The sequence below is a fragment of the Parambassis ranga genome, chromosome 8 (genome assembly GCF_900634625.1).
Source record: "Parambassis ranga chromosome 8, fParRan2.1, whole genome shotgun sequence".
NCBI lineage: Eukaryota > Metazoa > Chordata > Actinopteri > Ambassidae > Parambassis > Parambassis ranga.
The window spans coordinates 8,952,596-8,965,955 of record NC_041029.1 but is presented as its reverse complement, the minus strand read 5'-3'; the positions used below and the strand labels follow the sequence as shown (position 1 = coordinate 8,965,955).

At 44.5% G+C, this 13,360-nt stretch overlaps 1 protein-coding gene across 1 annotated transcript in view; it reads right to left on the bottom strand.

The window, feature by feature from the left end:
* cacng2a (calcium channel, voltage-dependent, gamma subunit 2a) overlaps positions 1-13,360 on the bottom strand; it is a 39,166-nt gene that overhangs the window by 9,371 nt on the left and 16,435 nt on the right. The window contains exon 2 of the mRNA XM_028412070.1: positions 5,243-5,326. Within this exon, the coding sequence (XP_028267871.1) occupies positions 5,243-5,326 (84 nt within the window). The remainder of the gene's footprint in view (positions 1-5,242; positions 5,327-13,360) is intronic.

Sequence of the window (13,360 nt, the reverse complement as noted above, 5' to 3'; positions counted from 1 at the left end):
TGAATAGATAATTAATAGGTCATTTCATTATTTGTTAATTAGACTAGTTTGCCAGTTTATTCTTATTAAAGACATTTTTTAAACAAGAACCCCAGTTTCTGCCTAACCTTGTAGATAATAGACCCTATAAGTTGTGTTAATAATTATTACGGGACGACTAATTAACATTAAAATATTTAAATGATATAACATTTAGCTGAATTGATGACACCAAAACAGATTTGACCCACATTCTCCTTACACGGAGCTGAAATCAGCACACTACATCAATGATCTTTGCTCATAGCTGCCATTAAAGCCCCAGCGATTCTCCCCATTGTCATATTAGCATAATATCACACACAGTGGTACACTGTAAAAGTAAAAGCCCCTCACATGACAGGCCCGCTCACACTGTTAAAGTTCCCTCCACAGAACACATTTCAATTGCTGTAATTACCCTCCACTCCACTGCTGATGTCCCCACAGATCAACCCTGAACGTGTCGCGTGACAGCGGCTCGCTCGCTGCCAGAGTTTAGCACACATTGGAGGGGAAGGAGGGAGTGTAAGGCCTTTGTGATCATTGTATGTTTTTTCAGTTAGTTTAAATGTGTAAAGAAGTAAAAAAAGCAAGAGCGAAGCCAATTTTATAAATTATAGGATAACCTTTATATAAAAAAGTATGTAAAAGTGTTGCTCAATTTTGTGGCACCAGTGGTCAAAATGTCTGAAGGGGACCTTTAACCAGACTGATTTCATCCCCACTGATCCCTTACATACAGCTGGCTGAGCAGTGTTTAACCAAAAAACCAGCAGCTAAACTCCAATTTAATCTAATTCTATTCTACTGCAGAAGAACCAAAGAGTAAAGTGTGTGACCATATCTCCTCTTGAATGTATTTATTCACCCACATTGTGTTTCTTCTTCTTTTCCAGCAGCTGGAGGTGTTTTTGCTTTTGAATGTATGTGGAATATCTTTGCCTCTGAAACTGTGCTCGCTTTGATTATGGATTGCACAAAAAGCCCACAAACTGTCAAATCTGACTGCTTTATGCTCGGAGATAAAAAAAGACATAAGTGAAGTATATCATTTTCTCTCACAGCGGTGGGAATTTTCAGGCTGTTACAGCCCACAACTGCTGAATAAATGCGAGCGTGTAAAATGGTTCTGAGCGCAGCCATCTTTTTGATGATGTCCCTGTGACAGCCGCGGCTTGTCCTGCACTTGCTCTAATCTCGCTTTAATATAAGGACACACTCCCTCACCTCTGTGTTTTACAAGCTGTGCTGCCTCTATATTCCCACTTAATAAGATATAAAGTTGGAGGGCTAGCGTTCACTCGGTCAACCAGGACAAAAATGATTGGCTTTTAATTTATTGGCCCATGTCTGTGTGCTGTGTGTTTTATGTATCAGTCAATGGATTCCTTATTTGTTGCCTTGGATACGGCTAAAAGTGCAGGATGGTCAATGTCAGCGTGACCAAATGGGACACCTGCTCAAGCAAACACTGAGGCTGGTTGTTAACTTTGACACCAAAGCATTATATACTCTTCTGACAACCTTATCCCAGCTCATGTATTCACATGCCTCCTCCCCTGCGCTTTCTCTCACTGTATTCAAACTGGTACTACAGACCCCCTGGTCGTCTAGCCGGTGTTGCTCCCACCCCCTGCCTATGCCCTACAAGCCCCTGCGTGTCCTACCCCAGACCCATTGATTTTATCGGGCGACGCCAAAGCCAGTTCAGGCCAGCGTCCAGTCTGCCGCAAGGCCCCAGGGTGACACAGGCTGTAACAGGGCCTGCCCTTCTGTCATCAATGTCAGAGAATACTCTCAGCTCAATCTCATGCAAAAAGCAAACACCCAAAAGTTCACAGGGTGATTAAGGGAGGTAAAAATCAATTCATTTTTGCATTTCAAATTATTTTTCATTGACTTCATGCTAAAACTGCTTGTCTGTGGATCACTGTGAATGAATCTTGGGAGCATTAGTAGTAGGGCTCATTGCTGTGCCCTACTTCTACAATGTATTATAACAATAATAAAAAAAGTCACTTATACACTTATAAAACTCCTTAAAAACACAATTACATTTTAAACCTGCAAAAACAGACTTCTTTTGAAAAATCTAAGTGTACATTGCTTTGTAAGTCACTTATTTTTATTTAATATTTCTAACCTCTTGTCCATTATGCTAAAACTCAATAAAGAATGTTAACAGGGGAGATTTACTAATGCACTAGGTTGTTACCTCAGAAGAGGCAGAAATAACTGCTAAAACTCATACATAGAGAATAAATGGCCGCCCGTGACTAACCAGTGTGGATCCATGGGAATCAAACCTACATCTCCTCCCTCTCACATGGCCTACCATTCTCCCTTTTTAACTTTGAATTGATGTCTTTCAGTTTTAGTATTAGCAGCTTGCATAACTGGGCATTTTCTTCCTCTGTTTCTTTTCTCTCAGCTGCTTAGCACCCAGTAGAGCAGTGGATGATGGGAGCTCCGACACGGCATGATCTAAAAACCCACTGGCGCTTTAGTGTGCCTCAGCTGGCTTATATAACCCCGTGTGGATGTGCACACTGCCTTGCTATTGGGAGAGCTGAGGAGCAGACACACACACAGAAGCTACTGATATGTGTGTTTTATTTGTGAGTATGTGAGGATGTAAGGACAGCACATCGTGCGTGTTTAGGAATATAGTTCTGTTTGTTTTCTGCTCGGCAACCACATCACCAAATATCTCCCTACTACTCTCTACGCTGTCTAATGACATCACCGATGGTCTTCTCAATTTTGGACTGTCGAACTCCCCGGTGATGTCACTTCCGCCAGGCCTTCACCTGAAGTGACATCATTTTTCTGTTGCATAACTATCCCCCCCACTCCTTCGCCTGCATGAGAGAGAAGAGGCAGCTTTTCTCTGTCTCTGGCCACCCAGAGGCGCCGTGAAACTCCTCATTATGGAAATACCAGGTGTGTCCATGCAAAGGAAGTGTGCTGATATAAAAATACACCACTGGGGTTTATCACAGAGACACCCACTGAGATGCTGTGTCCCCCCGTGACCTCGTCATGCACTCAGGAAAAAAAAAACTGTTTAAACAGTGTAATGCTGTGAATCATCATGGCTGAGATGACAGTAGGTACTGTAACTCCTGACATGTAATACTACGAGTGTGAGGGTGAGGAGATGCAGTGTGAGAGTGAGAGAGGCCGCGATGATCGAGAGAGGCCTGACCTATATAAGAAGGAGGCTGAAATATTTATGGATGTGAGTGTCCTAATTGGCAAGCCACTGGGAGCACTGCGGCCTTCTCCTCCAATCAGAGTCTGGGAAGAGGTTAACACACACACTCAAACACACATGCGTGGCACAGACAAGCGGTGGCGGTCCGGGGGCCAGAGTGTGCCTTTAAACCAGCAACCATCCACCCTGAGAGATGCCTCATTATATGAGTTTGATCTGCCCGCACCAAAGCTCTGACATTGTTAAAATCATTACCAAAACTGTTATTATAACTGATCTCTTTGGCACATACGGATGGGGGCAACCGCTCAGAGCACTGAGTTAAACACGCCTAATTGGCTTGGTTTGATCTCCAGCACAGACGTGCACTGCTCTGAAAAGCCTCAACTAACTGTCCCCGCAGATGGAGACGAGGAGACAGACACTTTCTGACTTCCAGATCACTGCGGGCTGCAGGAAGCTGGGATAGAAAGGGGTCACGGGGACTCAGCACAGTGGGCATGTATATGTGCCATGATACAGTTATGACTGGAAACTAATTTATATTTTATTATCAGAGGAGACCTAATGAAAGTACTTCTGTCAATCACAAGACTTGACAGAATTCTATTTATCTGAGTTCACACCCAAATCTCAGAGAAAATTGGTGGTAGTCACGTTGCATTGTGGGCAATATGAGCACCACACACTCAGTTGCAACAGATGATTTGTTATACAAAGGAATCTGAGAAGGCAGGTGATTGGATGAAACATGTTTTTGTCACCGTCCATCAGAGGCATCTCAACCTGCTATTATCCCCATGGACACACTCCTAGTGCCTGGTAGTGATTGGTTTATTGGCTTGTACTAATTATTGGACTGACACACATTCTGCATTTGACAATAAAACAACTAGCAGCTTTTGACATAGACCCACAGACTGGGTATTTACTGCAGCAGTGCTACAGAAGTCAGTGAAGATACACCCTATCTTCAGCCTCTGTACCAAGCTGTCACCATCAGTCCAAACTCCTCGTTCAAACATGTTCATCAGCTGTCAGACAGCCTGAATAACTGACCAACTTACAAGTGTCCATTTAAACTTTTAAGTATGGAAAACAGCAGCCAAAGCTTTTCTGATTAAGTGCTTCTCTCCAAAAAGTTTGCTTATTAAAGCTGTCTTATTGGATCGCCTTAGAAAAAACACACAAAAAAATCATCCTCTGTGCTTCCAGAATTGGAACTAAATGAAAATCCCCTAAAGTAGGAGGAGATTTAGTGATTTAGTGTGAGAAACAAAGTACATACAATTGTTACTGTTTTCTGTATGTTTTACTGTAAGTTCCAACAACCACTGAACAGTGCTGTAACCATAGAAACAATTTCAGGTTGCATCTAATGCGACACTGTGACAGTGACCACAGAAAAAGCTGTCTCCAGCATCACTGGTACCCATGGCAACATAAACAAATGATTACTATTCAGTAGCAGGCCTGTGACTAATTAAAAGCATCGTCGGATAAACCTTTCATGTTTCTAATTTCAACATACAAAAATGGTGGCTCAAACACATTAACCTGAGTATTGACCAAACAATAGTAACAGTACATCATGAGCTCAGAGTCATTGTTGTGATTTTTTTGAGGATTAGCAGGCAAATGAGTTCAACAAGCATCTCAGTCTTGCTTGCACAAAGGAAAAGGGAGCAGAAATCAATGGGCTGTGTTTACAGGGTACACAGCCGACTGTAACACTGCACGTTATGTTACACACAGCCAAGCAGTAAAAACAGACGAGCTGCTTGGCAGGGCTCAGCCTGGCCAGCCTCGTGCTAAAAAGCAGGCAGAGACAGTACTGACACGCGGGCCAAGAGCTGCTACTGGCAGCATGCTCCAGTCTGAGCAGAAAGTGGGACAAATATCAAAAAAGATATTAGAGACAGACATGTGTGGTGTTTGTGTTTTTTTCCCGTGGTCAGAGCTCAAAGAATTTCTATATGTGAGAAATTAAGGGAATATACTCACGTAAGAAGTACTCAGAAGGGTCTGCTTCATAATCTGTTTCCTCAGGAAAGTGGTCTATCTGTTTACACATCCCTTTGAAGTTTCCTGTAGGGGGAAACAGAGAGGAGAGTCATGAGAGTTCATACAAGAGGACACAGACAGCGGGCTAGAGTTTGTAGCTTAAGTTGATGACTGACAGTGACAAAATCTGATAGGTCAAACAAAAATGGCTGTATTTATGGATTTTATTAGTCTTTTTGAAAGTGAACAAAACATTCTGGATCATTTGAGTAACACTAAATAGAGTGTGAAACAGTTCATATGAGTGGACACAGTTCAGAAGCAGACCTGAGCATCAGGCCTCTCTGGCAGCAGTTGGCGGCTTGTAAACAAGAGCGGTGCAGCTGGTGTGACCTGGATTTACTCCAACTGCTGTGCACAGGGAACCTCATCTCTTAATGCTCGTTCGTTTGGCTGACACCTTGCCGTCCAGATAGCTCTGTCCATCCAGGAAGCGTTTCCCCACCTCCCTTCTCCTCTCACTAACTCCCCTGTCTGCTCTCCTGTGGAGTTTTGGCATTGATGAGGTCACTGAAGGTGGCATGGCAGGGGAGGCGGCCATACGGCGGCCATTATGGCGACCTGCTGCTGCTGCAGCAAGGAGGCAGATGCCCGGGCGTTTGATTGGACCAGATTAGCGTTTCATTAACTTCTTCATCTCCTCTCCCTCCAGTGTCCCTCTAATTAGGTGAACAGGTGTTGGTTACCATGGTGCCAGGTGTTGCAGAGGTGGTCTTGGCAGCAAGGCATGATGAGCACAGCAGGATGCAGTTATTACTTTCTGAACAGACCACATGAAGTGTAGAAAGGTGGGCCCCCCAGCGAAGACCACTCAGACATCAGAGAGAGTATCACTTGAATAAAAGAGCCATCAAAGTGTGGATGCGCTCTCCCACCTGAGTGCTTCGTTTGCACTGGGCGACCTGCGGGTTGCGACCGATGTCTGTTACGCTGTTTGCTTTGATCATCTCAATGTCACTTGTGAAGTGTCCATACAAATACAGTGCAATTTTAACAGAATATTAGCAGTTGAGATAAGAAAAGGAAACAAGACAATCATGTTCTTATCTCCGCAGGATGGTGTGTGATTTGATGGGTAATTTCTGCAGAAGTATACCGGCTGATCCTCCTTAGACACAACCCTTTTCTCCTACAGCCTCAGTTTTGGCCCTATTAAAAAAAATTTGTTTCCCATCAACAGGTTCTGTGGCAATTAAAACAATAGATAAAGACAAAGAAAATGTGGAAAAAAAGGAGGAGAGATAAATATAGGAAGGACAGGTAACAGAGAGGTTTTGAAGGACAAAGAGGGAAGACAGGGCGGGAGGTGGAATACATCAACTTTGAGTGTCACGGTAATTGCTGAGGCATGAAAAAGCCCTCCAGAGTTTAGCAGACCTGCACACTTTTGATGCTCTGATACAAGATGTAAAGTTGCACTTTTTGAGATAACGATTTGGTTCTCCCAAATCAGCTGCAAGGTGATCTCTGTCTTCTAAAGCCAACTAAAGCTCCACAGCGGCTAACTGTGGCTTTTAGTAGGTGTAACCTTGCCACCTCCTGCAACTACTCCCCCAGGCTGCTGCTAGAAATATCAATACTTTCCTCTTCAACTTGCCTGCTTAAACAAGCTTTAAATAAGTTGCATTTCTAGAGGAAGGGAAGGTAGGGGAGAGCACACTTGTGCCTTCTCTCGGAGCATAATTTCACTGAAAGATGACTTGTGTTTACATACGACTACATTACACACTCCCAGTGGAGCTGTCTGAGCAAACTAGAAGCAGCAGCAACCCACAGAGCACCATGTGTGTGTCTTAACAGCGTTATCAAGTGGGTGTAAGACTTGGTTTGCAGCTGGCTGGCCCATCCGCAGTTGTGCGATTTGTAATACCAGCTGTGGAGAGTGGCCTATTGGGGGAACCACTTCAATTAGTGTGTTGAAAGATTTATGTGACACTTAACCGCTCCAAACGGTCCTTTTCTTGTAAGACATGTAAACTCAGCAGGCTGGTAAATGTTTTATAATGGCATTTTCATTTTGGAGGCCTCCCCACGTGAGTGTGAACGCAGGGCCATGGCGTGGACAGATCCGTTTGCCCATTAAGAAACTTGGTTGCTGCTAAATGGAGACGTTTTACCAAAGGCTCGGGTCAAAATGTTTAACATTCAAAGAGAAGCACCTGTAACCACAGAGCGGTGCTCGTACTTTCAGCTGGATTTCTGTTCAAGTTTCCTGTTGATGCAAAAGAAGCACAATGGAGATTAGAGCAGGGAGAAATGTCTGCCTTCAAAATTCCTCAACAATAAGGGCAAAAATCCTCCTCCCTCTTGAAGAAAGATGGCAGCAGAGAAGGGGAGGATTTGCCTTTCCTGTTCCTGCCTAATAACCAGGAGCCAGAGGCCATGCTTATAGTATCAACAGCATTAGAAGCTCCTTCTCAGCTGCATCACAGACCTCCTTTAACCAGTCAACACCTAAAACCTGGAACACTTCCACATTAAGCAGAGCCCTGTCTCAGCTGGAGCTGCTCCAAGATCCTGCACCTATGTGAAGAAAAAACCTAGAAATGTGAATAAAGAACAACACAGTGATGTCACCAGGCCAAGAATAGCTTCTCCTCCTGGTTATGTGTTTGTGCCAAAGGGGTCTGAAAATGGGCTGACCAGATAAACTCCAGTCCCTCAGGACCAGACCCAGAGCTTTGCTGCAGTGGGCGACTATAAATCCACCCCCTTCTCTTTGCCACAACAACCCCTCCTCTCTACTGCTCTCTGCTCTTGAGTGCTTCTCTGTCTCTCCAGGCTCTGTGGTAATGAAGTGCTTTATGGCTGCTGAGGACAGAAGGGGACGCGGGGGGCATGGGGTTAGCCCATAGCTCATTTCTACTATAGGGGGGCACAGTCGCCAGCGGTGACCGGGCTGATGGAGTAAGTCCGCATAAACCACGGCTCTCTGAACCCATCACCTGACCTCAGCTAAAGGTCCATGAGGACTTGGCAATGGTTCAGTCCCTGCAGGAGATCACAGATAACCTGCTTTCTCCTTTAATGGTGGCAGCCCTATGAATTATGACCACTTGATTTATTATGTCATTCAGGCCAAGTGGGCTGCGGTAAGATTGAGCCTGAACCTTGATGAGGGTTTACGGTTTAGATGATTTAATTTCTCACTTGTTGTGCTATGAAGCCCCCTGAGAGGTAAACTGTGATTAAAGGCTCCACAAATAAACTTAACTTCCTGGCCTCTAAGTCATGAAAACATGTTTTCACACTCTTTGGTCATCCTTTCTATCAAATGCACACTGAGCATATCTGCAGGTGAGAAAAGAGCAGAACTGGGCTGGACCTTTAGAGGAGAGAGAGAGACATCCGGGGTCGCGTCTGCCCACACATGAAACCCTCCAACAGTGATCAAATGTGATCACAGCTGCCACAGTACTGCAGACAGAGACAAAGGTTTGATGAGACACAAACACGTAGGAGGTGCATGATGGGGAGGGTGGAGGGAGGGAAGGGGGTTGCAGGGGGGGGTCAGAGGACTTGACTGAGTAGGAGGTGTCGTTTAAAAGAGAAAGAGAAAGAGAAAGAGAAAGAGAGAGAGAGAGAGAAATGCAGAGAGAGAGATTCAAGCCCACTTCTGATTTGTCAGTGGGCGGCATTCTCGAAAAAACTTTCTAGGCAGCCACTGAGTGCGTCAGCATTCCACCCCCCCCCCCCCCCCACTGCACCCCCCCCCCCCACCCCCTCCCCCACATCCTCCTCCTCCCTCCTCCATCCTCAGTCCCTACAGCAGCCGTTGCCACGTGGACATAAGAACTGTTCACTTCACTTCGGTTGCCATGGATATAATTATCTGGGCCCCTACTCGGGGAGAATCACATGGACGGAGCTGGTGAGGTGTCTTTAACCCCTGGACACACAGCGGCTTCAGTGACACAGCATGCAGCATTAGTCAGCAGCTGTTACAGTACCAGCACGCCAGCCTGCGAGCTAGCATTGAGTCCACACAGAAACCTGCAGAGGCAGTCAGGTGTGCCAGTGTCCTTTGGGGTCAAACGAATAATCGTATAGCTGCATCACACTGCCGATGGAAAGCGATATATCACATACACGGGTCATTTAACTGTGCAAATGAACACAAATGTCCCTTGGGTCTGGCGTCACACGTAGTGTAGCATGCTGATCTGCATGCATGCGCAGGTATGTGCATATAAATCCCCTTTTGGACCAAAAGGTAATAGGTTCACACATGTTATGCTGACATCCTCTCCTTCCTAATGAAAAGCCACCCTAGCAGCAGTGACAAGAGCCCTAATCGCCTTATTCATCTTCATAATCACACCTTATTCATCCTTATAATCACTATATTCATCTTGGTAATGACCCAGCTAAGGCAGGAGGGCCCATGTGCACCGTCGCTCACATCATGCACACACACACAACACAGATGTAGCATTTTTGGGCTGTGAAAACAGGCTTTTTTCATGTCAGCACCGGAGCAGAACTGTTGTGTGTGTCTTAGAGACACAGTGAAATGACAGTCGGAGCATCTTTAGCTTAAGTAATGTGACGCATCTCAAAGAGACATGGAACGTGTGGACAGGGTGTAATTTCGAGGAGGGATCAAATCGGTTGGGGGTTGTGATTTGGTAAGTATAAAGTGGGCACCTCTGTTTAGTTGTGAAGGCCTGTTTGCATCCACCCACACCACCCTCGACTGTGTTTTAAATTGCAACCATTCAGATTTAGAAGTGCTGAAAGGTGTTTGCCAGCTGACATCCAAACACACACCTTCAACCCATGACGCTGTGAACTGCATGCATTTTTATGGAAATCACTGACATCATTTCCTGTACTGTCCATCACATACATTACTTTAGGAGAAATTAGTGCACATTAAAAAATATTGCAGTGGACATATAACATAATCATGATTCAAATGAACTGTGACCTCAATCTGCTAAAAAAAAAAAAAAAGTTATTTAATATAAATTCTGCCATCCGAGTCTGATCCCGGGCTGGATTTTAGTTGTAAATGTCCATAGGATTTTGAATGAGATTTTCTTAAGTCCTGGTTTCACTTGAGCTCTCTGAATGATGAGAAGGGTTTAGCTGGTTTATTCAAAAGTGCAGGATGAGTCATCACATATTTCATATTTCATTGTACAGGAAAAGGAGAGGAATTTATATAACCAAACATCAGAATAAACATTTTTTTATTTGCAGGGAGTAAAACCAAGAAGAATTCAGTATTAACAGCACAGCAGATAAAGATGCATCTCGCCAGCTGAGAAGCTGGCAGGTATGAAAGACAGCAAACTGTGGCTGCAGGCGATGTGGGAGGCAGACTAATGGAGGTAGCGAGGTGCCGTCAGGATTCAGCTCGTTGGAGGATGACTGACAGATGTTAGACAGTCATTTGACCTCCCACGGTTCAGCTTGGAGCGCTTTTCCAACAAAGCCGTACCTCTTTGCCCTGAACGGTGGGATGTCCGCAGTTTCTGATCTGAAACAGTACATCTGCGTCTGCCTGTGAGGGGCTGCGGCAGCGCTGTTTACTGCTGGAAAAAGACGACGGAGGCTATACAGAAAACAAGAGCAGTGAACCTGAGGGGGATCTTCTCTGTTATATTTGCATCACTCTTTTAAATCTTCAATTGTAGTTTTACATAAATTTTAAAAAGTTCATTTTGGTGTTTTTTTTTTCAACAGAAACAGATGTATCTGTCTCTGTTTAATAGTCATAGTTCAGTAGTCATAGCCTTAGTGTATAAAGCCCGGTCTCCTCTTTGAATCCAGACTTTTTGTCCTCATGTTTCCTCTCTTCAGTGAACAGAAAGATGCAGTATTAACATGTTGTGATTTTGATTCTTCACAGCGAGCGTATGGAGGAGCACCGTCACCCTCAGCTGAGGAGATGTCAGAGTGAGTGGGAGGGATTTCTTCTTCCTGTGTTCCATCTGTGTGTCTCAGCCAAGACGTGTGGAAACAACCAGGACATGCGAGGTCGTGGAGCAGGTCAGGAACTGCTATGAAAGGGTAGGATGAGATTTCACAGATCCCGGAACTGGACTACCAGTGAGTCACTGGTGTCGCTGTGGTGTGCGTCACAGCCTTCTGGTCAGACAGGGTGAAAGCTGTCCAGTTCTCAGAAGAGTCCCTCAGCAGCACCCACAGGGAGAGGCATTCCCAAAAATGCAGGTCAAGTAAACATCTCATGCTAATAACAGCGATTGCAAAAGCAACACCTCACCTACGCTAATCACAATCTTATAATCAGCCCCATGGTGGGGTGGGGGTGCACATTTAAGGCAGCTGTTTTACATGTGAGTACAGAGTTAAAGGAAAATCAGCTGTTTTAGTTATTTGAATGTTAAAAAAGCAGAATTAGTAGCAGGTTATAACAGGTCGGTTCGCTGCAGGCAGGAGAAGAACAAGGCAAACAGGAAGTGACTCATGTTTAAGTCTTAACTGAGAAGACTGCCCATCCTCGACACAGGTAGACGAGTCAGGAGTCAACACAATAATCTGTGTCTCAGCAGCAGCGTTACATGTGTCAATCCAACAAATCAGAAATTTCTGGGTCAAAATGGAAATCAGGATGCTCGGAAGTAGCCTATAATGACTCGTCCGTGGCACAGTGGAGTGACATAGCAATTTAATCACAAGATCCTTGTTGTTCTGTGGCTTTTACAACATCCGTGCTGCTGCTGTCATGTCGGCCAATAAAGAGCAAACAGGTGCACTCACTGTAGGACCCAAAGCGTCCTCTCTGCAGGACTGCGGCCCACATCGCAGTGCCTCATGCCAGCAAATTGCCACCTAACCCCCTCAGACCTGAATAAATGGACTTCCACAGCAACATGCTCATAACAGAAATCATGCATGTGTCTTGCCATAGACTTCAACACAAAAAAGGTGAGGTCTTTATGTTGCCTCTTCTTTGTTGCCTATAAGACATGCTCCACAGTAGAAGTTACAAATAAATGATCAAGCATGCAAACTCTATGCTAATTATGCCAGCATGCAGTGAACAAACCCTTCAGTAATCAGTATCTTTCTGTTTCTAACTTCAGCTTCTTCCCTCACATCACTGCGGCTAATCAGATAGTTTCCAACTTTGTGTTGCATAGAAACAAAGGTGATGTAACGCCCTGCGTGCGTGCTGGGCTCTCACTCTCACAGCTGTGGTTTACATCAGAGTGGGAGAACAAAGCGTCCTTTAAACTTTCTCACCTCTGGTTTATATCCACAGTCTGGAAAACATCACACCCGATTCGGCTCTGTATAATAAACTGGCAGCAGCACTGAGGTATCTGTGAGGCGGATTGTTCGCCTCTCTGCACCGCTGATGATGAAGTTGTAGCTGATGCTCTCTGGCTGTGATGAAATCCTAAATGATTTGACCCCGGCTGCTGGCCTCTCCCTATGATTTACATCACACGCCCTGGAAGTGAGCTCATGGTATCAGCGCAAAAATGTGCACAGTGAGCACAGCGGGACGGTCGCTGGCTGTTATAAATCCCCTCTTAAAACAGCAACCCATTGATCTTATGAATGTGCCGCACTCTTATTTAAATCAACTGGATTCCCGAATGCCATTAATAACAGCAGGAACACTTGAGGACAGATCTAAGGGGGGAAGGGGGTATGGGCAACTATAAAAGACCACAAATCAGAGGCAGTCGATGCAGCTGTTTTAATAGAATATAACGATTAATGTATGAGCAGTGAGCCACACACTGAGACATTGTTGAAGGTATTCACTGTAGCTATGTAGATATAGGCTGTCTGAAAGGCTGAGATCGTTAAACATCATTTTCATTTAGCACTAATTTCTAAACTAAGATTAATCATCTAGTGGAATATAAACACTTGTATTTTGCACATTAACCATCATAAGAGATTATCATTTGGCTTGAGAATGATTTCAAACAATTATCCACTGAGTGAACTATTAAACTGCAAATAATGAATATATTTAAGTTCACTAAAAAAAAGAAAATGTTAAAAATGGGAATATCATTTACATAATTGAGTCAGGGTCAGATTACATTCCCTGTTTTCATTGCCATTAAT